Raw genomic sequence first — 27,278 nt, 5'->3', positions numbered from 1 at the left:
CAAGGATTAACGAAGCAAAATTAATAGGCAATTGTGGGTGTGTTACCCTGAAGAGGTCTTCAGAAGTTTTATGGCAACTCATAAATCTTGATGACCGTCACTAGTCTTGGAGATTTCTTCCCTGCTTCTATTCTTGCTTTGGGGTATAGTCTCTGTGAATATGAAGGACTTGGAAGTGATATTTTAATACTTTATACCATGGTGATAAAAGGACCTATAATGTTTGTTACATGGTAAGATTCTCACTAAATGTAAATGGTTATTATTTTACTGGTTTTCATAACGAACCAGAGAGTCATCAAAGACTAACAAAAAGATGAAGAGTGTCATACAAGAGGAATGAAAATTCATAGCATTTCCCCAGATTCTAAAAGTAATACTTGATAATGTAAAAAAAAATAAAAATCCTTAGTTATATGTTGGCAATTGCTAATTTTGGGAATAAAATAATGTGCTGGCCGGGAAAGGCAGTTCCTCTTTGTTATTAGTCATGGGGCTTCTAGTGTTTTATGAATTTGCTTTTTAGTTCCAAATTACAGTTTCCGTCTTAATCAGGCAGCCTGCTGGGCAGCTAGAACAGCTCAGGAACTTTCAAACTTGTCTTAGTTGGGTGACTTACAAAATCCGTGACATTTCTTGGCACTTGTTTTAAATCTGTTACATTGTGTGAATTCTAAAAAAATAGTCTTAACATAATACTAAAAGTCTTCTCTTTGAGGTACTAATGAGTATATAAACTGCTGAACGTCTGGAGAACTATTATGTATCACCTACAATTTCATGTAAAGTTTTATAATGGACAGTGTACTAGGAATAATTGGTAAAAACTTGAGTTTCTTCATAACAGAAGAAATTCATTGCATTTTAATTTTTTTTGGTAAAATAATATTAGCTTATTACCCATTCAATACTTGACAAATACTAAGATAAATGTTTATAATAATTAAATATTATAAATAAAATCTTTCTTTTTTTTTTTTATCTTTCATCTTTTATAAACCCTGACTTTTCTAATTGTAAAATGCCATTGGAGAACACTTATATTTTGTAAATTAAAGGAATTGGATATGTGAAGGTTATTAAAACAGATTGGTTTAAATGATATATTTAATTCAAAGATTTTGTGTAATTGGATGTTTGAGGGAATAAAGTAGGATTACAAAGTAGATTAAAACTGAAACCAAACGTTTATAAATTGAGAACTATAAATTACATACTGTATTTCCCCTAGATTATTTTAATGTGATACATATGTCTCATTCATCTACACCCTAGATTTTAAAAGTAACTGTCTTTTCATTATTAAGATTAATTTTTACATTCATTTCTAGTTCAACTTTAAATAAGTATGGATTTTTCTCTCCATAATAAAAATAACTCATAACACCTAATGTAAGTCAGGTGCTGTTTTGTGAGTTTTTAACCATAAAGCTCACCACTTTAAAGTATACAATTCAGTGGTTATTATATTTACAGAATCGTGAACCCATAACCTAATATTAGAACATTTTCGTTACCCCAAAAAGCAACCTTGTACCTATTTGTGGTCACTCTCCCATTTTCCTCCTCCCGAGTCCTAGGCAGTTACTAATCCAAATTTCTGACTCTGGATTTGTGCCTTTTGGACATTGCATACAAATGGAATTGTATGTGGCCTTTTGTGACTGACTTCTTTCACTTAGCATACTGTTTTCAGGTGTCATCCATGTTGTAGTATGTATCATTCCTTTTATTGTCAAATAATATTCCATTAAATTTGAATATTTGAGATCTTCCTCCCTGGCATGTCATCAATTTGGCTCAAATAAACTCATAATAAAAATTAAAAAAGAAAAAACAAAACCTTAACAGGTTCACAGTCTGTTTTAGTCCTATTTGAAAAACAAGGTTCTTACATTAACTTTTGCTCCAAAAGATGCATTAGAGCTGATTGTTTGGCTAGGTCTTATTTTCAGGGAAACACGGTATAGATTAAGACTGAAGTGTAAGACGAAACATTTTTTTATAGTGTTTTCATAAGACTTGTATCATGGAATATTTTCCATTCAGTTTCTCTTTTTTCAGCTTCATTGAGGTATAATTGACAAATTTGTAAAATATTTAAAGCGTACATCACTGTGATTTGATATGCATATACATTGTGAAACGATTCCTCTCATCTAGTTAATTAACACATCCATCAACTCATTTATGTTTTTTGTGACGTTTAAGTTGTATTCTCTTAGCAAATTTGTTATACAATACAGTGTTATCAACTATAGTTACCATGTTATATACATCATCAGACCTAATTCATCTTCCACCTGAAACAATGATTTTTTATTTGATCCCTTAAGGGTAAAACATGTACCCTTTTACCAACCTCTCCCTATGTCCCCCACCTCCCAGCCCTTGGCAACCACTTTTCTACTCTGTTCCTATGAGTTTGACTTTTTATTTATATTCCACATAAAAAAGCGATACCATGCAGTGTTTGTCTTTCTCTGTCTGGCTTATTTCACTTAGAACAATAACCTCAAGGTCCATCCATATTGTTACAAATGGCAGGATTTCCATCTTTCTCATAGATAGCTGAATGATATTTTATTGTATGTATTGTACCATACTTTATTGACCTGTTGAAAGACACTTAGGTTTTTTCCATATCTTGATTGTTGTAAATAATACTGCAGTGCAGATATGTCTTTCATAGCCTGTTTTCATTTCCTTTGGATATATATCCAGAAGTGGGATTGCTGGAATATATGGTAGTTCTACTTTTAATTTTTGAGAAACCTCCATATTATTTTCGATAGTGCCTGCGTTTACATTCCCACCAACAATGCATAAGGGTTCCCTTTTCTCCACATCTTCTCCATCCTTTTGCTGCTTGTCTTTCTGATGACAGCCATTCTAACAAATGTGAGGTGATATCTCATTGTGGTTTTGCTTTGCATTTTTCTTATTAGTGATTTTGAATACCGTTTTATGTACGTGTTGGACATTTGTATGTTGTCTTTGGGAAAATGTTCATTCCTCTGCCCATTTTTAAATTGGATTATATGGGTTTTCTTTGCTATTGTGTGAATTCTTTATACTACATAATTTTGGATATTAGTCCCATATCTGATATTTGATGTGCAAATATATTTTCTGCCATTCCAGAGGTTGCTTTTTCTTTTTTGTTTTGTTTTCCTTGCTGTGCAAAAGCTTTTTAATTTGATGTAGTCCCACTTGTTTATTTTTCTTTTGGTGTCAAATTCAAAGAAATCTTTGCCCAGACCAATGTCAAGGAGCTTACCCTCTCTGTTTTCTTGTAGAAGGTTTATGTTTTTAAGTCTTAAATTTAAGTCTGTAATCCATTTTGAATTGATTTTTGTGTATGGGATAAGATAGTCCATTTTCATTGTTTTGCTTGTGGCTGTCCAGTTTTCCCATTTATTGAGGAGGAGATTATCCTTTTCCCATAATATATTTTTGGGTTATTTGTTGTAAATTATTAACCGTGTATGCACGGTTATATTTCTGGGTTCTCTGTTCCATTGATCTGTGTATAACATGTTACATATCAATGTATAACATAAATCATTATAACAGTACACATAAACCATTCAATTTCATGAAAATAAAAGGCAACTTAATATAAGTTATGCTATCCTAAATTTTTTTTTTTCTTAGTCCCTGCCTCTTAAAAGTGTGTGGGAAACCCAATGTTAAAATTATTTATCTATGGAATGTATACACATTCAGGAAATAATTTTGACATCACATGTATTTGCAGCCTGTCTTTCTTCCCGTCTCTTCCAACCAGAAAATTTAATCCTTTGATTTGGCATTATCTTATAAAAGTAGAATTTAAGTGTATTTACTCATGGTAGATTTTTGATAGAAGTAGTCTTCATTACATTTTATATTGTATTTAAACTTTGCTCTCTTGGAATATGGACGATACTTATTCATGGAAATTGTTGCTCTTTTCTAAGGGTCTTATTGAAGAATCAGAAACTTTAAAAATGGAAAGTGAAGACTTTAAGAGGAAATACAATTACGCTACATCCAAAGCTCTCAGACTTGAGGGAGATATTGTGTCAGTGACAAACAAAGCAATTGAAAAAGAAACTGAATTGGACAGGTATTTCTGATGCTTTTGCAAAATGCCTTTATGCTTTAAAAATGTTTTAACAAAGTTTTTTGGTCTATATTAATGTTAACTTGAACTTCACTCAGTTTAAAGGACAAACTCAGGAAGGCGCAATATGAAAGAGAACAACTTGAGTATCAGTTGAAGACAGAAAAGGATGAGAAGGAACTTTATAAGGTAATTTACTCTTTCCATTTCTATTAGTTACCGATTACTGTGTAACAAATTACTCCAAAATTTAGTGGTCAGGAATTTGGGAGCAGCTTAGCGGAGTGGTTCTAGCTGAGGGTCCCTTGGGTAGTTTCAGTTAAGCTTAAGGCTTGATTGGAACTGGACGATCTGCGGTCAGGGTGGCTCCCATGACTTCTGGCAGGAGGCCCTTCAGTTTCTTGCTATGTGGCCTTTTCAGTGGCTGCTTGAATGTCCTTACAGCTTCGCAGCCACCTTCCATCAGAGTGAGCTATCCAAGAGAGAGCAAGGACGAAGTTAGTGTGTTTTGTGATAGTGTGTTGTAGGATCTACTCTCCAAAGTTGTACACTGAAGCAGGTCACTTGGTCCAGCTGATACCAGCTGACACTGAAGGAGGGGAATATTAGCCTCCACTTTTTTTTTAAAATTTCATTGGGGAATATTGGGGAGCAGTGTGTTTCTCCAGGGCCCATTAGCTCCAGGTCATTGTCCTTCAATCTAGTTGTGGAGGGCGCATCTCAGCTCCAAGTCCAGTCGCCGTTTTCAGTCTTTAGTTGCAGGGGGCGCAGCCCACCATCCCACGCGGGAATTGAACTGGCAACCTTGTTGTTGAGAGCTCGCGCTCTAACCAACTGAGCCATCCGGCTGTCTTTCCAGAAGCTCAGCGGCAGCTTGCTGTCTTCAGTCTAATTGTGGAAGGTGCAGCTCACTGGCCCATGCAACCTTGTTATTGAGAGCTCGCGTTCTAACCAACTGAACTATCCGGCTGCCCCTAGGCTCTACTTCTTAAAGAAAGGAATGTCAAAGGATTTAGGGACATATTTTAAAACTACCTCATTGTGTATAATCCATACAAGTTAGTTTTCAGGAAATGAATCTGTTGGTATTTTAGATATTTAGCAGGTGATGTATAAGTCAGAGAGGTTTAATGGTAACAAGATACCCATTTATCAGAATTTGAATAACCAATATTTCCCCCTTTTAAGAACGTACAAACCTTAGGGAAAACATTATTTCAGTGATGATGGCCATGTTTTAGAGTTTGACTTTTGGAATAATCTTCAGAGATTGTCATTTAAAAAAGACATTCTCTCTGATAATAAATCTTCACCCTTTGTATGTTTTCTTCTTTTTTAAGTGATTCTGAAATTCTTAGGTTAGTTGTCAGTAAGGCAAATTTGAGACATTTATCTTAAGTGGCTCATAAGCAGTTCCTGACAGTAGTTTCAGCAAGGCGTTTCAAGAACATTCTAAGTCATTATTATTCGTATAGATTCAGTCTCTTAGATTAGAAAAGGACAACACTCAACTTGGTTAAAGATAAAAACATACGATAGTTATGTTATCTCTTGTTTTTCTCTCTCACTTTCTACAAAGACGTTCAGTGTGTAGTTCTATATCTGAATGACATTGCAACAGATGTGGCGGGGGGTGGGGGGAGGGAAAGAAGGCGGTGTCTTGAGGACTTACTCTTTTACAGTGTTCTGGCATGTCTCCTTTTCTGTAAGTATTAGCAGCTGCGATCAAAGTGACACTGAAATTTCCATTTGAATACATTCTCTCCCAACCTCCCAGTGTTCTGAAGAGAATTTCATTTGTGTATATCCCGAAAATTGGACGTTAAATGCTTCCTTAGGGATTTTTGTTTTGTGATATTTTGGTAAGAAAATTCAACTTACCAAGTGTGATTTACTATACTATGGCATTCAAATTGTTCACATGATAACCGGAGAGATTCCTTTTCTCTCTCCTTTAGCCCCTGTTGGACCATATGACCCATGCCTGCCCTATCAGAATTTAGAGGAATTGGTAGAACACTTTTATGAGTTGGTGGTTATGAAAATTAGGTAGTGTTTGTAAAGTGTTGCTTCAAAGGTCTTGACTGCTGACCCTTTCAGAAGATCCCGAGCTATAGTCTATCCTTGTAAACAGAAATTAGTCTTTTAGCATTCCATACATTTAAAGAATAATGTGCAAGAAGTATGTCTCTGTACTCTTAACCAAAGCAAGGTGACTCTTTATAGTGGACACTAGATATGTGTACTGTTTGTAATTTCAGTTACGGAATTTGATTTATGTTAGGCATGGCCAGAGGAATGAGTCGTGGGAGACCAAAATTGGTCTGTTGGCGTTTATTTGGCGTGTTTGAGCTGCAGGAGGTCAGGCTAGAAAAGACCGTAACCTCTCTGAGCAAAAAGGGGTATGGAGTTTTATAGGAGAGGTAGACTAGGCTGTTCCCCCTTCGTTGCATTGTCTCTCACAACAAAAGGGTTTTGGGGCATGACCAAACTCCCTCTGGTTCCACATTTTGGCCCCCAGGCCCGCTGATCATAAGCCCCTAGGGGACAAACACAAGCCAACGGGTATAAAGTACAGAGCAAGACAAGATGGCTTTTAAGAAGCTCCTGGCCTAAATATGGCCTAACAATTTGTATATCTGTATATGATTTGATTAAATATCTGTTTGTATATCCATATTTGTACATCTGAACAAATAAATAGCCACAGCCAAAGTTCCTGGGAAAATCAGTAATAGTTCAATTAATTAATCAGCAAATAATTTTTAGGTACACAGGAAGTAAATGACATAGTACTCTTCATAAGCAAAAAAATTGAATTGCTTAAGATGTTTTCCAGAATCCGGTCATGCCTTTATCTCTGAATGTGTCTTTAACATAATCTGTTTCCCCAAAATAACAACCAAATCTATTTGTGATTTTAAAGAGAACTTAAAATCATTAAATTAAAGGAAAAGACTTTAGTGATCAGGTAATATTGGTAGACCTTAGAATTAATCTCTGTGGGAAAATTAAAAACAAAAACAAAAGCACAAACAACTTAGAAAAGCAGTGTTCTACTCTGCTTAGCGAGTCATTTGGCAGAACTTGGGTCTCCTGATTCCTAGTCAAGTCAGTCTTCCCTTCCCTTAATCATGTTTGGGTTAGAGGTAAACAGTGGTATTTTAAACTTTGACTAACATAGGTTATGGAGTTAGAATATTCTTGACATTTTCAAGCGCTATTACAGGTCCATTTGAAGAACAGAGAAATAGAAAACACCAAGCTTCTGTCAGAGGTCCAAACTTTAAAGAATTTAGATGGGAACAAAGAAAACATGATTACTCATTTCAAAGAAGAGATTGGCAGACTGCAATTCTGCTTGGCTGAGAAGGATAGTCTGCAAAGGACTTTCTTGCTTACAACCTCAAATAAGGTAAGTACTTGTGCAATATATATTTGAAGATGGTAAAATATTTTTTCTATTAAATGTATACAATATGGTGGTTTCTATTTTTAATCTCCCCCCTGCCCAATAATTTTTATTGAAAAAGTTCAAACTTACAGAAAAGTTGGGGGCAGGGGCGATTATAATGATTAATATTTCATTATGATCTTTAGATTCTTTTATGTTCAGTGTATTATACATTATCATCATCATTCTTTTTCATACCCAAATTGTTCCATATTTAGCCAAGGGGGGACCTTTTCAAATCTGTTTTTGTATCTTTTTGATATGTCCCCCTAAGTCTTTGAATACTTCTTGTTTTGTGGCACAATTGTATATTACAGCTTTAGATTATGCCCCAGACCTGGTGTTAGCCATTTCTCCAAGGAGTCCTAGTTTTTTCAGTAGCGAATGGTGTTTTGAAACCAGGAACTGGATCCTTTTGCTACTAGGGGTTGTTGCTTTTTTGTACTTTCATTGGACAGACATTTTAAGTCTTTATATTGATATCTCATATTCACATCCAGTACGTTAGGGTTCTTCCTTGCTTTTCTCTATTCCATATTTATATATCTCTTCTGCCAGTATGAGAACCCTTTTTTCCCCCCAAAGTATTATATTTGTATTTTAACCATCTGTACACACCAACAGATTCAGAATTATTACATCAATGCCACTTCCAACAGTAAGTCTCCTAAATAAAATTAGGATCTTTTGCAACTCTTTTTTCTTAGAATATATTTCACTAAGGATGTAGGGTACGATGTTCAAAAGTTACTAGAATTAATTTTTTAACGTTAAACACATTTGTCATACAGTTCAGTTTATTTCTTGTTTGTATTTAATTTTAAGATTTGCTCTTATCCTTACCTTTTGATTTAATTTTTTTGAAATACATAAAATAGTTGCATCATTCAAAAGTCAAAATAATATAAAAAATTTACTTCTGGTGTCTTCAGTCTCTTCCCTAAAAACCTTTTTTGCCTATATTCATAGGTAAACATTTTCCTTAGTTTCCAGTTGATCCTTCTTACGTTTCTTTTTGCAACAATAAGCTTATGTGCACACACTTGGCTGCACACGCTTCTAAGTCCCCTTTCTTAAAGGTGCCAGGATGTGTATACTCTTTTGCACCTTGTGATTTTTCTCATTTAACAACATAAACTACAGATCATTTCCATATCACTTCAGAGAAATCTTCCTAATTGTTAAAAAAAGGCTGTGTAATAATACTACATGATGTAGCTTTACATTGATTTATTCCTTTTATGGGTATTATGTTGTTTTCAGTATTTTGCTATTAATATTAAATACACCCAGACATAAGTTAATTCAACACCTAAACTGTCAGATGTGCATGACATTTAGAATTAATGGTTAAGACCCAAGTTACTTTTTGGGATATTTAATGAAGCAGATTACAAATGTAAAGGTGAAAAGTATATTTGATTACTTATTTGTTATTTACTAAAATGCTAAAAATATCTCCTTTTCCTATTTAAGAAAGACTTCTGTGAGGAAAAACGTAGGTATAGAAATACCTGGATAAATGACTTCTCTAATTGTTAAAACTTTTTTTTAATTATAAAAGCAGTGTACAAGGTCATGGTTATAAAATAATTCAAATAGTACATGAGGTTACAAAGTGAAAGTAATCCCCTTCATTTCCCAGATACAGCATTATAGACATTTTAATTTTTAATGTGTAATATTTATAGTTTAACAAAATCAAGAATATAGTGTTTCAAAACCTTTAAAAAAAATTTGGGATTATCTGGGCATCTTGCAATATGAGTACACATACTGATCTTTTCTCATTTATTAGAACAGCTCTGTAGTGTCCCTTCTTTTATTTATCAGCTATATAGTACATAATTGTTTTAAGTGGTGTATAATCCTTAGCTATTATAAGCATGTTGCAGCAAGCATCCTTGTACAGATATCTAGGCACATGTATAAATCTGTACAATAAATTCCTCCAAGTGCAGTTGCTATGTAAAGTGTTTAAATTTTCAGTTATTTTCAAATCGTTTTTCAGAAAAATTAATACACCAAGAGTGTATGATATATACTACTGCTTGTAGTGGCTGTGTAGGCTTTCATTGTGTGAAGGATGTATCATAATTTATAATAAATTCATACTTTTAGACATTTTCACTTCATTATTTTAATTTATGGATCCTTGTAATGATAAACCTGTGTTTATACCCTTTAATACTTTTCCTTAGAAGCTCATGAAAATAAAATTGCTAGATCAAAAGCCATGTACTTTTTAAAGGTGTTCATGAATCTGCAAAAAACGGATGAGAAAGGTTGTATCACTTACAGATTATCTAAGTCCAGTTGTAAATGTGCTGATTATCCTAAACTCATTCAAATATTGGTATTACTGTTTTTTTTAGTAGTTTTCTTAAAGTACATTTTTTGAGTTACAAAGAAGTTTTTGAAATTACTTTTATTGGTGATTTTAAAAAATGAGAATCAATACTTCAGCTGGAGAGATTTTGGGGAACAAAAGCTTTTATTTGAGTCTTAGTGTAGCTAGACCATTAAGCACTGGTTATGTTGCCTGACTTCCTTTACTTCAGTTTCCTCACGTATAAAGTGGTAGCAATACCCGATGCATAGGGTTGTTATATGGGGACTCTGAAACAGTCATATCTTAAGTTTTTTATAGAATTGCATATCGCATCTAAGGCATGAATAGAAAAACAATATTTAAAAATTTGCATCTGTTGAAATATGAGTAAAAATTTTTTCTGCTTCTGTTTTTTACTTGAATGTTTTAGTCATATATTTATCTGTCTTTTTCCAGGAAGATACATTTTTTTTAAAGGAGCAACTTCGTAAAGCAGAGGAACAGATTCAGGCAACTCGGCAAGAAGTTGTCTTTCTGACTAAAGAACTTAGTGATGCTGTAAATGTGCGAGATAAAACCATGGCAGATCTGCATACTGCTCGCCTGGAAAACGACAAAGTCAAAAAGCAGTTAGCTGATGCAGTGGCAGAGCTTAAACGGAGTGCTGTGAGAAAAGACCAGGTAAAGAAGTTTAATTCTGAATTTTCATTTTGCCCAAAACTCATTATAAGGATGAGTTATGTTAAAATATACCTGGTTAGATTCCTGATCACAGAATTTTAAGTTTCTATTAATTTTGCTTAATCATTGTGACTTCTTGAGTTACAAGTAATGTAAGCTTTAAGAAAAAGTTCTGTAAACAAATTTCTAATGGTCAGTAAGTATTATTAAATTGCTCTCACTATTGTTAATTAAACTTTTTGATGTCTGGTATATATTGCTTTGTTTGGAATTTCTTACTAGCTGCATAAAATGGTATTAATTATTTAACAGGTAATAGTTGCTCCTCAGGAGGTGGATTACTCTTCTCTAGCTTTTTAAATGAACCTTAGTCTAAAAATATAAAGCTGGATTTATTAGGAGAGTTAATGTGGATCTGTAGCCAAAACTCCAAAAGAAATAAAAGCCAGAAAGAAAAAAGTGAAAATGAATTGGATTTACTATTGCATTATGAGATACAAAATTTTTATTTTTTCTTAAAGGAAGTGTTTATTTCTGTCTTAGGAAAAGACTGATACGCTGGAACACGAACTGAGAAGAGAAGTTGAAGATCTGAAACTTCGTCTTCAGATGGCAGCAGATCATTATAAAGAAAAATTCAAGGAATGCCAGAGGCTCCAAAAACAAATAAATAAACTTTCAGACCAATCAGTAAGTATAATTGAATTCATACAAAGTGAAATATTTCTCTTATTAATATTTTTGTTTGTAAATCAAATTTTATCATATTCTAAGTATCAGCCTTTTGAACATAACTTATCTCTGCTTGATTTCAAGTCATTGGCCTAATGTTGTAATGATACCTGGAATTTTTATTTGCTGGAGAACCAACAAAGGAAGCAAGGGCAGCAGCAGGAAAACAAACAAACGGAAAAAAGCCCTCATAATTATTTCCCTCTATGTTCTTTATAAATGTGTTTTTCACTTAAAGATTCAGTGACAATGACCCGTCCTCAGTGGGGTTAACCATTGATCATTCCCAGGGTCTTAGATGGGTTCTCAGTTGTCCTGGGTTCTTTCATTCTGTTATATCCATTAGATTAGGAAGAGTTAAAAAGTGTTAGCTAATTAACTGGTATTCCATTTGAGAGTGGGTAGGCAGATTTAATAAAATCAAGGAAACTTTTCTGTTTTGATGTTTGTTTTAATGTGGGTCCCCGAATTGTACTTAAATATAAGGCTTGCTATGTAATGGAGTCTTGGAAATGAAAAAACAATTAAAATCTAAAGTCGAAAAGGGCAGCCGGATGGCTCAGTTATTTAGAGCACAAGCTCTCAACAACAAGGTTGCTGGTTCGATTCCCACATGGGATGGTGGTCTGCGCCCCCTGAAACTAAAGGTTGAAAACAGCAATTGGACTTGGAGCTGGGCTGTGCCCTCCACAACTAAATTGAAGGACAGTGATCTGGAGCTGATGGGCCCTGGAGAAACATACTGTTCCCCATTTAAAAAAAAAAAAATTAAAAATAAATAATAAAATAAAATCTAAAGTTGAAAATGATACCACAGTAAAGTTTATTTGTATTATATTGTATGATACAGATGATACTTTCCCAGTCTTCTTTTTTGAAATCTGAAAGGAGACAAAAGAAGCAAGAAATGCATGAGATAAAGTAGGAAAGCTTTTGTGAAAAAACATTATGCTGGAAATATGACCCACGTGTGGAATTTGGTTTTGGGCCTTTAAGTTACTATGACTTTGTAGTAGAAAACCGGTGAGATTTCCGTGAATGGCTTGTTTTGGTGGTATTTTGATGATTTCACAAGGAAAAGCATAATGTTTTTCTCTTTTGTAATGTAAGGTGATGTGTGTGACTTTAGTCTTTGTTGGCTTTTAGGATAATAGCAGCTTTGTGGAGTTTTCAGGATTTCTTGGTATTATTTACACAATTACTGAAGGAAGGAAATATAAATCATTTAACCATTTATTGTTAACATTTTGAATAGGCCAATAACAATAATGTCTTCCCAAAGAAAACTGGGAATCAGCAGAAAGTGAATGATGCCTCAATAAACACAGACCCAGCTACTACTGCCTCTGCTGCAGGTGTAAAGCCACCACTGTCTGCAGGTAAATATCTGTTCGACTTTTTGTGCAGTGTCCTGCCATAAAAAGTATTTATGCTTATTTATATTGCCTTATTCCTAAAATAAGAATTTTAGGAAGCTTATAGAAATCTTTATAAAGGAGGCAAAGGGAGGAAAGTAAGGGTCTAAAAGTAAGATAAAGTCATGCATTGTGGTGAATGTACAAACGTGAGTGTGAACTAGTGTTTATCTTCATGAGAATAGTCACAAGTGTTACATGAGCTGGTGTTTTGTAAACTCAAATGCGCACAGCATTTGGGCTGTAGGACAAAAGCCAAGAATTGAATTTTTTAATTAACATTCCACTAAATCTATGGAATTTTGAAACATTTCCGGCACTTGTAAGTGTACAGTTCTGTTGGGGGCAATAACTTACAGATCTCCTGTTTGGTGTGTCTCATCTCTCTTCTTCAGCTGCTTTGGAGCCATAGTGTATTTTCCTCATTAGTTGTACTTGGTGGATTTTAAGTTTTATGTTAGTTTATTAGTTTATAGAACAGATTGGAGAGACATAGTGAGTGCATGAACAACATGCAATTTGAATTAACTAGATTTTCATTTGTCCTCATTTCTTTTTTTTTCACCTTATGCTAACAATTTGGCAATAATGAAAGTAGTAGAGTGTATGAAAGTATATTTCCTTGTGTCATGTTTGGGGCAATTGATGTTTTATACTTTTTAAATGTATTGTAAATTTCCTATACTAGTAAATATTTAATTAGGTTCTGCCGCTACAGAACAGGATACTGTTTTCCGCTTCTGAACATCCTCTTTAGTACTTAGATGGTGTTGTAGAAGTTTTACTTAGTAAAGACTTAGTGAATAGTAATGAAGGACTGGAAAAATGATTTAAAATGTTTTCTCAAAGAGTATGGCTTTCCTACCTATCCTGTCTATTCAGTTATATAAATTTTTTTGCCATTTTAGAACTATTTTTAGCTAATTAAAATCATGATCTTTTGTTACTGAATGTGAACTTGGTTCTGGCCAAACTGACATTTACAAATTCTCACCTAGAGTTTACATTATCCTTTGTTTATTTAGTGTATGAATAGACATTTTAAAATAGATGTTTTTCTCCTTCAGTATTCCATTTACTATATTTCACATTATACTGACCTTTAAGTTGCCTGGACAGGAAACTAATATAAGGGTCAAAATAATTTTTAATAATCTTATTTTCTGCCTTGTTACAGCCGAGAAAGATTTTGACATTGTAACAAAGGGGCAAGTCTGTGAAATGACCAAAGAAATTGCTGACAAAACAGAGAAGTATAATAAATGTAAACAACTCTTACAGGTAAGCTAGCTACCTTGTAAGTGAAAGATAGATTTATCAAATGTAATGACTTAGCTTACCTTTATTGTTTTGATTGAGGGGCGTCCTAGGATTTTTTTTTTTTTTTTTCAAATCCATATACTGGTATTTCAGTTTAACTGTTGAGATGATGAAAGGGGGCTGTCTTGTGTACCTTTTCATATAGGCCTGTGTGTAAAATCATGAAATATTTTTGTGTGTGTGTCTGTTTCTCTGTGCATGTGGAGAGGAGAGGGATAATATTTAGAGCTGTAGAATGAAGTCCATACATTAGCTCAAGGTTTCTAGAATAATTTAAAATACTTTGTTACGGCCTTCTAAAGAATATTAATGTAATCTTTTAATCAAACATTGAACATTTATGTTGCTTCAGATGGTCTTTTTTCCAGTGGAAGGGCTGATGAGAACTGTTTTCCCTGAGTTCAGAGTAGTTAGTTTTAAGGGACTAAACTGTTTTTCATTAAGTATGAAACCATTCTGGGACAATTTTCATTCTACAGTATTATTGAAAGGAAGGTTGAATGTTCCATCAAAACTAAAAACTTCCTCAAGGTACATTTTTCTTTCCTTTTATAACTGTTTAAGTGCAGTTGAAATCCAAGAAGCTGCATGTATTTCAAGTCTGCAGTTGGATCAGTTTTGCCATATATAGTCACGAAACTACCAGTGTCAGGATAATGAACATTTCCATTACTCCCCAGAGATTTTTGGTGCCCATTTGCAACTCATCTCTCCCTTTGTCCCCATCCCTGGGAAACTGTTAGCTTGCTTTCTGCCACTAAGATTAGCCTACCTTTTGTACAGTTTCTATAAATGGAATCCTATGGTATGTACTCTTTATTTCCTGTCCTCTTTCAGCATAATTATTTTGAGACATACGCATATTGTTGCTTATATTGTACTTAATTCTTTTTTATTGCAAAAGTTCAAATCTCTTGCTATTTTAAAAATTGGGTTGTTCATCTTACTGAGTTGTAAGTGTTCTTTATTCTGGATATAAGTCCTTTGTCTCATATATGTGTAGTGAATATTTTCTCCAGTCTGTGGCTTGCCTTTTCATTGCCTTAATGGTATTTTTAGAAAACGTTTTAATTTTGATGAAGTACAGAATATCAATTTATTTTATGTTTTGTACTTTTTATGTTCTAAGAAACACCTAATTTAACTTGCAGAGATTTTTCTCCTATCTTGTCTTCTAGAAGTTTTATAGTCTTAGTTTTTACATATAGATGTATTAGCCATTTTAAGTTTATTTTTGTGCATAGTGTGACGTATGGTATATATAATATGGATATTCATTTGATCCAGCATCATTTGTTGCAAAGACTTCTCTATTAAATTGCTGAAAGCTTATTTTTAAACTTCATCTTGAACAAAAACATTAAAAATGACATTGGCAATTTACTTTTTCATCATGTTTGTAACTTCTTCCTTTTAACCTTCTGGGTTATAGAGACAAGCAACATATGATAAGTCAACCTAGAGATTGTCTTGGTCTGGAAATCCCAGAGTTTTATCAGTGTCTGGAAACAACAGCATTACAAATATATGATTTTTATTATCTCCCTTTGCAAAAGTAACACATGGTTACTGTGAAATCTTATGTAGGGCATCACAGAAATAAAGAATAAAGATTGTAAAAAGTACCATCATGATTTTGATCCCCAGAGATAAGAGCTATTAATAATTTGGTTTATATTTTTCTACACAACACTACATAGCCATCATATAAAATTGTGTTAAATGACTTTTAAAACAAAAATAGGATAATACTATATATTCTGTTTTTGCAACTTGCTATTTTCAATGAATGTGTCATGACAGTTTTGGTAATTCCATTATGTGGATATAAAATGATTTATTCAGTCTTCCACTGACAGACATTTGGTTATTTCGGTTTTTTACTGTTAACAACAGTGTTTTAACAAACATTCAGCACATATCTATGTTTGTGTAGATATTGGCTCTGTAAGGATTTAAAATCTTTTGGTAATTTACTAATTTCGTTTAGGATGAGAAAACAAAATGCAATAAATATGCTGATGAACTTGCAAAAATGGAGCTGAAATGGAAAGAACAAGTAAAAATTGCTGAAAATGTGAAACTAGAACTAGCTGAAATAGAGGACAATTACAGAGTAAGTTTAGTATTCATTTAACTTGAAGCATAGTACATAGTACTTTTGAAAATGTATTACCTATAATTTTTTTTACCAATCTAATGTACATTTTTAATATGGATAATGGGGATAGTATTTTTGTGTATAAATAAAAATGTACTATGTATTTAGTTATGTTGCGTATAGTTTATTAACTGTTAACTGAGAAAATGGATACCCATATGCATTGCCATTGTGGCTTTAATTCTGTGGATTCAGACGGTTATTAAAATCATATTTTTTAATTGTGCTCAGTTTTTAAGATGAAAGGGATCATTTTATTATCCTCTTCACTTTAAAACAAACAGTGTATGTAGAATTATTTTAGGGCCTTTAAATTTTTGTGGGAATGTAATAATATATGATCAGTAATTTTTTAAATTTATGTAAGAGTTTTAAATTTATCACCAAAGTGTGTTACTCATGATCCTAAGTGAAATACTGCAGAGTATATTTTTGCCAGTGTAACCTAAGGCAATAAACAAGCCTAAATGATATTTGTAAGAATATTAGAGAAAAAAATTAGCAGGCTATCTAACTAATCAAGAAGAAAGGAGTTTTTCTCTCTAAGGAATAAAGTGTAATCTTATATATATTAAGATATATATGTATGTGTAATTTGCATATTTTTGTGTGTGACTAAAGACTAGGAAGTTCGAAATTATTTAACTTTGCGAATCATAACTAATTATACCTATAACCTGATTTTTAAATGTAATATTTTTAAAGACACCAGGAACTGCTTTCCTGATTTTTAAATGTAATATTTTTAAAGACACCAAGAACTACTTTAGGTTTCCCCCATGGGGGCAGGAGAGGGTGGCACATTATAGGTTAAGATAATTTTACTGATGGTCCATATTTGTAATTGTGAAGAAGTGGACACGCAGAGCCTGGGGGATTGACAGTGTTGGTGTAGTTTCATATAAACTAGGGGATGAGTTTTAAGAGCGAGGGAAGTTGGTCAGTAATGATAAGTAATTCAGAGATGTCAAAGAATAAGAACCAAGGAAAACATGGATGTGGTAATAGCAATTATTTTGATAGAATACTATAAACTCTAAGTGTAAGGAGAGAGTAGATAATGAAAAAATTCGTTATACTTTCTTTCTTCAGCTTCAGTTGGCAGAGAAAGAGAAAGAAATAAATGGTCTGACATCACATTTGGAAAACCTCTCCAGGGAGAAGGTATTGAACAATGCACTTTAAAAATGTTTCATATGACACTGATAATACAACTTTATAAAGAGACTGATTTTACAGTTCATGTGAGAGTGATTTTTCAAAAAACAGTTGAATAAAGAAAAGACTGTTAAAGACTTTTAGATGGAAAATGTTTTTTGTTAAATATTTTACTTCATAATTTGAAAAAATGCTTAAAAGTTGAAACTTAGTTTAGTCTGTTACATATTTTATATTTAACAATAAATAAATTTTACAGTGTTCAAATTGAGGAAAACAGTAAAAATTTAAAAATTACATATAATGTGTTTATCTGGTTTTCTTTTGCAATAGGAAACATTTTAGAAGTTGTTAAATGATTTATGGCATAACCTAACATTCAATCAGAGCATACCTTTGTGTAATGTAAAAGGTTCTGTAGTGTAGCTTTTCTCAAAGTGGTGTGTGGTCCTTTGGGGGGTTCCCATTCCCTTTTAGGAGTCTATAAAGATAAAATTCTTCATAATACTGTGGTGTTATTTGCTTTTCCCCCCCACTGTGTTATACTTGCACACTTGGTGTGAAAGCACTGGTGGGAAAACTGACGTATTTATATATGGCAAGGCAGTGGCATCCAGGTGCATTCGTAGTTACTGTAGGTAGTCATCCCACCGTGCATTCACAGTAAGAAAAGAAAAGCTTAAGATGACGAAAGAGTAAAATAATTTTATTGAAGCTTGTCCTTGGGGTACACATCTTTTTCTTATTCTTTGTGATGAAATGGGAAGTACCTCCAAAGCACTTCTTTTCCCTAATCATGTATGATGGTTATCTTAAGGTAAAGCATTTGTACCATTGTCGGAGTTGTGAGTTGAACTATCTTTGTTTTTTATGGCACATTATTTGTATTTTAAAGAATGACTAATAGAAAGATTTGGTTATTCAGAGTGGTGTATTTGGCAAGCATTACTTGAAAAAAAGTGAAGCGAGCCTTTTACTTTAAGGAAAAACAATTGATAATTTTTGTTGCCAATGATAAAAGTCAGTCTTGAAGCAAAAGTGGAATTTTGGGAACCTTGTATTTGCTACCATAAGCTTGATATTTCTCAATGCTTATGGACTTTTGTAATGAGATGGGTGGTAATATTAAGACTACGATTTAAAAAAATTGTTTAGTGAAATGTGTGAACATTTGGAAGATCTTCATGAACCAATCAGTAATTTAAATGACCAGTGATGATACTACAAAATGATACGTGGTAAAAGAGCCATTCAAGTGCTAGATAGACCTCAAGGTTGGATGACATTACTGTGGTAGTTGCAAAATTCTGACTTTTCAAATCCATCACTTCCTCCGTTTTTCCCTTGGCATCTATAATTAGGAAGAACCTTCCTTTGCCCTTGTTCCTCTCTGACATCAACTCTGTGGCTTTATTGCAGACCTAAATTAAGGGCTCAGCTCCGCCTCCCACCGTGTTTTGCTAGAAAGACCCACAGAACTCAGGAAAACACTATACTTATGATTACATTGTATTAATAAAGTTTTGTTATAAAGGGTACAACTCAGGAACAACCAAATGGAAGAGATGCATAGGGCAAGGTGGGGGTGGGGGTGTCACAGAGCCTCCACGCCCTCTCCAAGCATGTGGAACTCTTAGTACATTGATGTTTTCACCAATGGGAAGCTTCCCTGAACCTTGTAAGAGTTTTTAATCTGGGGTCTCAATACATAATGATTGATTAATTCAATGGCCAAGTGATTTAACACAATCTCTAACTTTTCTCTCATCCCTGGAGGTGAGGTGAGTGGTATAATTTCCAACTGTATAATTGTGTGCGTGCTTGGTCTTTCTGGTGACCAGTCCTTCCTTTGAAACTGTCTTAGGGCCCACTAGTCATCACCCTGTTAGCATGAATTCAAGTATGGTCTAAAGTTTAAAAGGACTTGTTATGAATGACAGAAGACACGCCTATGATTCAATAAATTCAAGGAGTTTTAGGAGATCTGTGCCAGGAATTGGGAACAAAGACCAAATCTATTTTTTACATCAGTGTGGATGTATTTTTAATTTGTATTTGGGTGTCTGTGTTCTTCTGTCTGTCTGCCTACTTGCCTTCCTACCTGACCGTCGTCAGTATGAACTCTTTTTAGTCAGTAGCTTAGAATCTGTTACTGTTGTTAATTTGATGTTCACCTGGTTCTGTATTTGGTGAGGGGGAGTACATTCAAGCTGGTTTCTGATATGCCCCAGTATGAAGAGGATGTTGTTTTTTGAGCACTTAATTTCTTTCTATCCCTGCAAGATAGTCTAGCTCATCTTGTACTTTTCTTATCTTTGGAATTGGCAGGGTTTTTCTTTTTTTTTCTTTTTTTTTTTTTTTTTTTTTTTAAATAAGAATGAAGTTCTGGTCCAATTCTGGAATCAGTTACTTCCCTAAGGAGTTGTGATTCCTTTTAGTGAGAAATGGTATTTAGAAACCAAAATATGGGGCCTAGGTGTGCACATTATTGCTGGTGCTCATTGCTTCTAGATTCTTTTCAATGGACAGAACTAGGAAACATTTACATTTTAGAAATCATGAGTTGTAGTCCAGTTTCTCAGGGTTCTTCCTTGCCTTCCTCATTTCCTGTTTGTAAACTCCTCCCACAGTGAGAATCCTGGTGCCCAACAATGTCAATACGTTTATTCATTTGTTAAATCCAATAATCCACATAAAATAGTTTCAGAATTGCTCCAGGCATATCACTAGGAGAAGGAAACCTATTAAGAATAGAATTTGAGATTGTTTGCATTTTTTTTTTTTTTTTTTTTGCCCCCTAGGCTGCCCCGTATATTGTGTTCAAATGTTACCTGGCATTAGTTTTCTCTTCCCCCCTCTCTTCACTCTCCCCTTTTGCCCCCCCCCCCCTTTCTCCCTCTCTTTCCTTTTTAGTATATGAAAACACAAAATGGATAATGGGTTAAAAAGATACCTGCAAGTAAACAGTGGATTAAAGATAATTAAAGCAATAGGAGCACAAATGAAGAGTAAGAATGTAATTTTTTATTTCTGGTATGAGTTTTGACCAGGTGTATTGTAAAGTTAAAGTGATCTAAGCAGATCTTACAAGAAATTGGATATATATTCCAAATGCTTAAGACAACTTTTTAAAATATGAATTTACTTTCACTATTTTAATAAGAAACTTAGCTCAGTGTATTTTGTGCTTAGAGATATTAGCTAATGCTAGAGAGAGGCAATCAAGATACTTTATATATTGTACATTTATAAAATACATATAAAATATAATTTATACGTCAATTATATATAATTTATGTATAACAGCTGTATTTTACATATTTTACATGTTTATGTATATTATTTTGAAGTTTCATACATGACAGTGAAAGGTATAGATAGTCCTGCACGATTATAACCATTTGTACATTTTGTAATATAAATGGCTGAAATCACACATGGAATATAATGTAGTGAGTGTATTAATTATGCTGTGTAACAAATTATCCCCAAATTTAGTGGCTTAAAACAACTTTTGTTACCTCCCAGTTTCTGTGAGTTAGGAATCCCGGTGTGGCTTTAGATGTTCACCAGACTGCAATCAGGGTGTCAGATGGGGATCAGTTGTCTTACAGATGTAGATCTACTCCTAAGCCCACTCAAGTGGTGGTTGTCAGGATTCAGTTCCTTGGGGACTATTGGACTCGGGGCCACACTTCCTGCTCTGCCATCTTCCATAAGGTCACTCCCTGCCTCTATTCTTGACTCAGGTAAAAAGTTATTCAAACCACAGGCAGGGTAACCTTTGAAAATGTAAAGCTGATCACTCCATTGTTTTAAGCTCCTTAATGGGCCTCCCATGCACTTAGGATAAAAGCCATAATTCTTAACATAGTCTATATTTTATATGACTGGTCTCCATTTATCTCTCTAGTTCCATTTTAAGCCACAATTTCCTTTTTCACTGTCCTCTGTAGAGTCTCTCTTAGTAGTTCTCAAACTTGAACTTGCATCAAAACCACTTGTATTGTTTCTGGTTCCTATTCCCAGAGCTTCTGATTTAGGAGGTCTCGGATGGGACTTGAGATGTTGCATTTCTAACAAGTTCATGGTGCTGCTGGTCTGGGGACCACAGTTGGAGAACTGTTCTCGTCACTCAGGCCTTGCAACTCACCAATTGCTGTCTTGTCTCAGGCCCGTCATTCATGTCCTTTGCCAGGAATATTCTTGCCTACAAGGCTTTGTTATTTTGTTAAACCTTTTTGTTTTTTTTTAAAGCAGAGTTTAAGCATATATGAAAATAGAATAACATTATGAACTTTGTTGTACTTCTCCCCCAGCATCAGCAATTGTTACTTTATGGCCATCTTCATCAGTATCACGGTAATTCCCTTCTCTCCTCCCCCCAGTGATAGTTTTCTCAAGTATATCCCAGAATTCCTATTTTTCCCCTCTCAATATGTGTTCCTCTCACTCTTGACTTACCCGTAAGTCCCAGATTAAATGCTCTTCTTTAGAGAGGCCTTCTTCGACCACCGAGGCTATATTAGATGGCACTATTAAACATACCTGGGACCCGCACTTTTATTTCATAGGACTTAACCATAATTTATTATTAATATTTATTTCTGTGCTTGTTTGTCTAACATCTGCCTCTGCTTAATTGTAAGGTTCATGAAGACAGGGATTGTGTCTATTTTTATTCACCACTGTATTTGCAGACCTAGTATAGTGCCTAATATTTGGTTTTAAATATTTGTTGAATGAATAAACAAATTAATGGGGCAAATGTAATTTACATCATTTGCTTATAAAAACATTTGGTAAATGTACTGGAGTCAGCAGTTTTATCAGCTAATACCCTGCCCTGTAAGAAATGCAGCAGAAGTAGGCCAGTTTGCTTTCTACCTCCTGTCTTTCTGAGTTACTCTTGATTTTCCTGCTGGTGACACTATAGTTTTATATTACTTCCAAAGATTGTATTTATAAGAATTTCTGTGTGCTATCCCAAGGCCTTGCTTAATGTCTGTCTTCTCGTCCAGTGTTTCTCTCTTACCTCACCCCTAACCCAGTCCTTTATAAGGTTAGGATTAAGTCATTTTTGTTCAGTGCTGACACTTAGACCTAGGCACCGTGCGTGGAATGAACCAAATGATCATGAAGCATTAGTTGTGTGGGTAAATTAAAAAGTGGGTTTATCACCATCTAACAATATGTATTTTACTTATTTTGTTTGTTGTCCCTCTACCTGCTCTAGAATGTAAGCTCCATATGGCAGGAATTTTTGTTTGTTTTGGTTATTCCTAAATCCCTAGTTCCTAGAACAGTACCTGCCACATAATAGATACTCAAAATATTTACTGAACTTATGCGTGAATGAAAGAACTCATTATAGTTTTTTAAAAATTAACTAGCTCCCTAGAATAATAAAAAAATGTTTAGAAAATATTTTCAGTATTATGAAGTGGGATTAAAAACCCTTCCAATTTAAATTTATTTAGAACCATAATAGCTTAAAGTGTTTTTTCGTGTCTTTCCAAAACCACTATTTAGAATTGTCATTTCTATGTCTTCATACTATTTCAGATAAATTTTGCATAAACCCTTTGTTAGAAATTTGAAAAGGAATGAGTCAAGAAAATAGTAAAGCAAAAGCAAAATGGCAAATTGTGATAAAATATCGAGAAATACTTTATTAACTATTGCCAGAGGAAAAATTAAAATTAAAAAAATTTTGAATTAAAACTCTTTCAAATGTTCCTTAACATCAGATACCTGACTAGTGATTTTTTTGAATCCTCATTTTATATTTCCAGATGATCTGCTTTCCATCTGAAAATGGAAGAGTTACACACACACACACACACACACACACACACACACACACACACACCCACACACAGGATAATGGAAGATGTCTCTAATTAAATGCTATAATAGCATGATGGTTATATAATGACCCTAAAAAACTGATCTTATAAAAATCACATAGATGATCATTTGTTTACCTTTTATGCTATAGCTTAGAGGCCGTCTGGAAGTTATAAAAGGATAAAGATTATGAGAATTACATACCTTGAACAACTTTTTCAGAGAGTTGTAAGTAATTCAAAATATTTAACGTCTGTTCTTCTTTACTCTCATGGCATCCGCATGTGGCAAATAAGATCAGTGTATCATTTCTCCCATTTAACAGTTTGAGTGGCAGAGGCATCCTTAATTTGTCCAGTAATTTGTAAAACCTACGCTACTGTGAGACATTTTGAAGAAAAAAAAGATGTAGGCACTCTGTCCAGCAAAGGCAAACCAGCTAAGCAAACTTTTGTGCCCTGGAACTGTAAAAGAGGGCTTCTCACAAGATCTATTTCTTAAATTGTAGAGGCTTTTTATTACAGGAGAATTGCAAATCAGTTGCTATTGTTTTTCTCAGGTAAGATAGTTACACTTATGAATGTCTTTTAAGGTAGGGGAGGTCTCGCAAGGGGTTCTTGACCGTTTTTGTGCCAAGGGTAAGTTGACAGTCTGGTGAAGTCTATTTTCAGAAAATGTTTTTAAATGAATGAAGTAACCACAAAGGAAACAAATGATAAGAAATAGTTATCAAACTATTAAAACAAATTTGTGATATGATAGTAGTAGTGTGTGCTTTTTTATTAAAATGTTAAATAAGATTTAGCATATCTAATTACCATAATTTCAAAGTACTGATGAATATAAAGGCTGTTTTGAGATGGCTGCAGTGACTCACATGAAGTGAATATATCTGTAGGTCACAAAGTTCAAAAGTACTGCAACTATTGCTGTGGTTATTTTTGTCTACATTAATAATTGAAAATGCTAAATGTCAATTAATGAAAAGATGTAAATTGTTTTTCCGCATCTAAGTTCAGGTATCTCCTGAATTCTAAACATGGCCCCTTTGGCAGGTGCTGTGAATGCATGTGTAGGAATCTTCTCTAAGTCAAGAGTTCAGTCTTCCAATTTGTCAGAGAACCCAACCATAACTCTCTTGCCCGTGTCCTTGTATTCTGTTACCTGACCTCCAGTTCCCTCAGGAGAAGTCAAAGCTTCTTGTTCCTGGTCCTTTTCTTACCCTGCCGCCTCCTTGCTGGGATTTAGTGCATCTTTGATGGTAGAGGAGAGGAATGTTAACTTAGAGTAAATTCTTTATTAGGTTGCAACTGTCTGTGAAGTTGCTTGACTGGACTAATGTATGCATAAATCTTTTGGTGACATCCTTGACTCCATTTAAGTAGTTTATTGTTTGTCTACAGAAGAACTTAACCATATTCCTCTAATATGCTTAAACTTTTGTAGAAGAATTTTAATCTAACTTTTTTGCTGCTTTGGTGCCCTTTTTCAGTTTTCTTGAATCATATTTGAAATATTTTTTGAATTTACTTTCTCTGTTCACATTGCCACTTTGACAATTCTGAATTACTAAATAGCATGTTTGGGGTTTTTGAGTCATGGCAGGAGATGAGGGACCATCTTTTGAGGGTCTGCTGTGTTCTAAACACTCCCCTCATTTTTCAATAGTCCTCTGAGGCTTGGAGAAGATAAATTCTTCAGGGTTGTTAGTACTGGATCTGATGAGAAAATCCAGGTCTGATGCCAATTCACCATGTCATGCTGCCCCCTCCACAACCCTCCACCCCTGCTCCCACTTGGTTTTAGTTTCAAGTATGCCCAGTATACTTTGGTAGATTAACCTTACGTTTGAGCATGTTGATATTCAAGAACCATTAGGCCCATTGAGTAAATTGTATACCGTATGTGTAGATTTGGCACATCTGGCCTTCACCTTGTCTTTTTAGCTACATCTCTCCTATTTTTAACACACATCCTGTGCTCTGGTCATATCATTCACTTATCAGTCCTGCAGTATGTTATTTCACATGTCTTCTGTACTCTTCACATGCTTAGGAGGAAATTTTAATTCCCATATCTCTTCGCAAACCTAAATTGACTTGCATTTTTCACGTTTACCAGTTTTGCTCTCAAAGATAAATGACTTACTCAGTTTTAATGTCACTTATTTCATTTTAAGGTCGTTTGTATAGATAAAAATTTGTTAACGTGGAGTCTCATCTCTAAAGGGATGACAGTCAGCAAAACCAGCTGAATTTTACTTTACAGTTAAAATCTTTCACTCTTACAGGCTTTGTTAATATTTCTGGTTGATACTTTATAATAGCTTTATGAAGTACAATTTACATGTAATAAAATTCACCCATTTTAAGTGCAGTTTGATGAATTTTGGCAAATATATGTAGTTCTGTAACTACCATTACATTCAAACGATGTTTCCATTACTGCACAAAGTTCCTCATACTTACTTGCAGCCGACTCCTCCAGATACCCCCAGTCCTAGGCAACCACTGATTTACTTCCTGTTACTAGATAGTTTTACCTTTTCTAGCATTTCAATAAATGCAGTCAAGCTACAGAATTTATCCATCCAATAGTTCGTGGACATTAATCCTTTTACCAGCCGAGGGACATTTCTAGATCATTTCTAATGTTTTGCTATTAGGAATAATGCTGCTATGAACATTCTCATACAAGTCTTTTTGTGGACATGTTTTCATTTTCCTTGAGTTAGATAGATATCTAGGAGTGGAATTGCTGGCTTATATGGTAAGTGTATGTTTTTAAGAAACAGCCAAATTGGTCTTTGTGGCTGTATCATTTTGCATTTCCACCACAGTATATGAGCATTCCATTGCTTCATAACCTTACCAACACTTGGTATTGTCAGTTTTAATTTTAGTCATTGTAGTGGGTGTGGTGTTACCTTACTGTGGTTTTATTTTTAATTTTCCCAGTGACTAATGATGCTGAGCATCTTTTCTTGTGCTTATATTCTTAAATAAGAATTTATACTCATATATGTTCTTTTATGAAGCGTTCAGATTTTTAACCTATTTTTTAATTGAGTTTTCTTTTTTATTTGGTTTTAATAGTTCTTTATATATACCAAATACAATTCCTTTCTCATATATTTTGGAAATATTTTCTTCCAATCTGTAGCTTTTCATTTTTAAAAATATCTTTTGAAGAGCAAAAGCTTCTAACTTTGAAGTAGTCCGATTTAGCAATATTTTTCTTAATGGTTCATGCTATTTGTGTCCTATCTTAAGAAAATTTTGCCTAACTCAAGGTTGCAAAGATTTTTTACTTTTTCTGTCAGTGGATATATACAGTTTTAGCTTTATGTTTAGATTTATGATGTATTTAAAAATTAATTTTCGTGCATGGTATGATATGTAGTCAAATTTTTTTTGTATACAGGTATTCAGATTTTTAGCATTATATAGTCAAAAGACCATCTTTTTCTTCCATTGAATTACGTCTGCACGTTTGTTGAAAATTTAAAAGTATGGGTATATTTTTTAATTCTCTTTTAATAAAACAGCTTTGTGTTGAGGGTCAGCAAACTAAGGCCTACAAGCCAAATATGTCTTATGGCCTATTTTTGTAAATAAAGTTTTATTAGTACATAGTCATGCCCGTTCATTTAGATATTGTCTTATGGTGGCAAATAAAGGCAGATGTGAGTAGTTGTGATAGACTTTGTGTCCTACCATCTTTGATGGTAGAGGAGTGTTAACTTAGAGTAAACTCTCTATGAAGTTGCTTGACTGTGCTAACGTATGTCTGAAAATACCTACTCAGACATTTTATGGGAAAAGTTTGCCAACCTCTGATTTATGTCCTTATCCTTATGCAAGTACTATATTCTCTTGATAACTGTAGTTTTAGTTGATAGCTCCAGTTTTGTTTTGCTTTTAAAAAATGGGCTAGTTCAGGACCTTTGTATTTTGTACTGTGTTTTAGAATCAGCTTGTCAGTTTATACAGACGCCTGGTAAGATTTTGATTGGGATTTCATTGAATCAATAGAACAATTTGGGGAGAATTAATAGCATTAAAATA

General features: G+C 33.9%; 1 protein-coding gene across 8 annotated transcripts in view; it reads left to right on the top strand.

The window, feature by feature from the left end:
• TAX1BP1 (Tax1 binding protein 1) overlaps nt 1–27,278 on the top strand; it is a 71,599-nt gene that overhangs the window by 29,157 nt on the left and 15,164 nt on the right. For 6 of the 8 annotated variants that reach the window (XM_074340915.2, XM_074340916.2, XM_019726158.3 and 3 more), the window contains 9 exons: nt 3,963–4,111; nt 4,207–4,297; nt 7,338–7,523; nt 10,351–10,575; nt 11,119–11,265; nt 12,563–12,686; nt 13,900–14,003; nt 16,033–16,158; nt 17,296–17,367. In XM_074340915.2, coding sequence (XP_074197016.2) covers nt 3,963–4,111; nt 4,207–4,297; nt 7,338–7,523; nt 10,351–10,575; nt 11,119–11,265; nt 12,563–12,686; nt 13,900–14,003; nt 16,033–16,158; nt 17,296–17,367 — 1,224 coding nt within the window. The remainder of the gene's footprint in view (nt 1–3,962; nt 4,112–4,206; nt 4,298–7,337; nt 7,524–10,350; nt 10,576–11,118; nt 11,266–12,562; nt 12,687–13,899; nt 14,004–16,032; nt 16,159–17,295; nt 17,368–27,278) is intronic. The other 2 variants (XM_074340918.2, XM_074340917.2) reach the window with 1 other exon arrangement.

The sequence above is a fragment of the Rhinolophus sinicus genome, chromosome 4 (genome assembly GCF_057876585.1).
Source record: "Rhinolophus sinicus isolate RSI-liver-muscle chromosome 4, RSI-T2T, whole genome shotgun sequence".
Classification (NCBI taxonomy): Eukaryota; Metazoa; Chordata; class Mammalia; order Chiroptera; family Rhinolophidae; genus Rhinolophus; species Rhinolophus sinicus.
The sequence above is the reverse complement of the archived record's forward strand: the minus strand, read 5'-3'. Positions and strand labels throughout refer to the sequence as shown.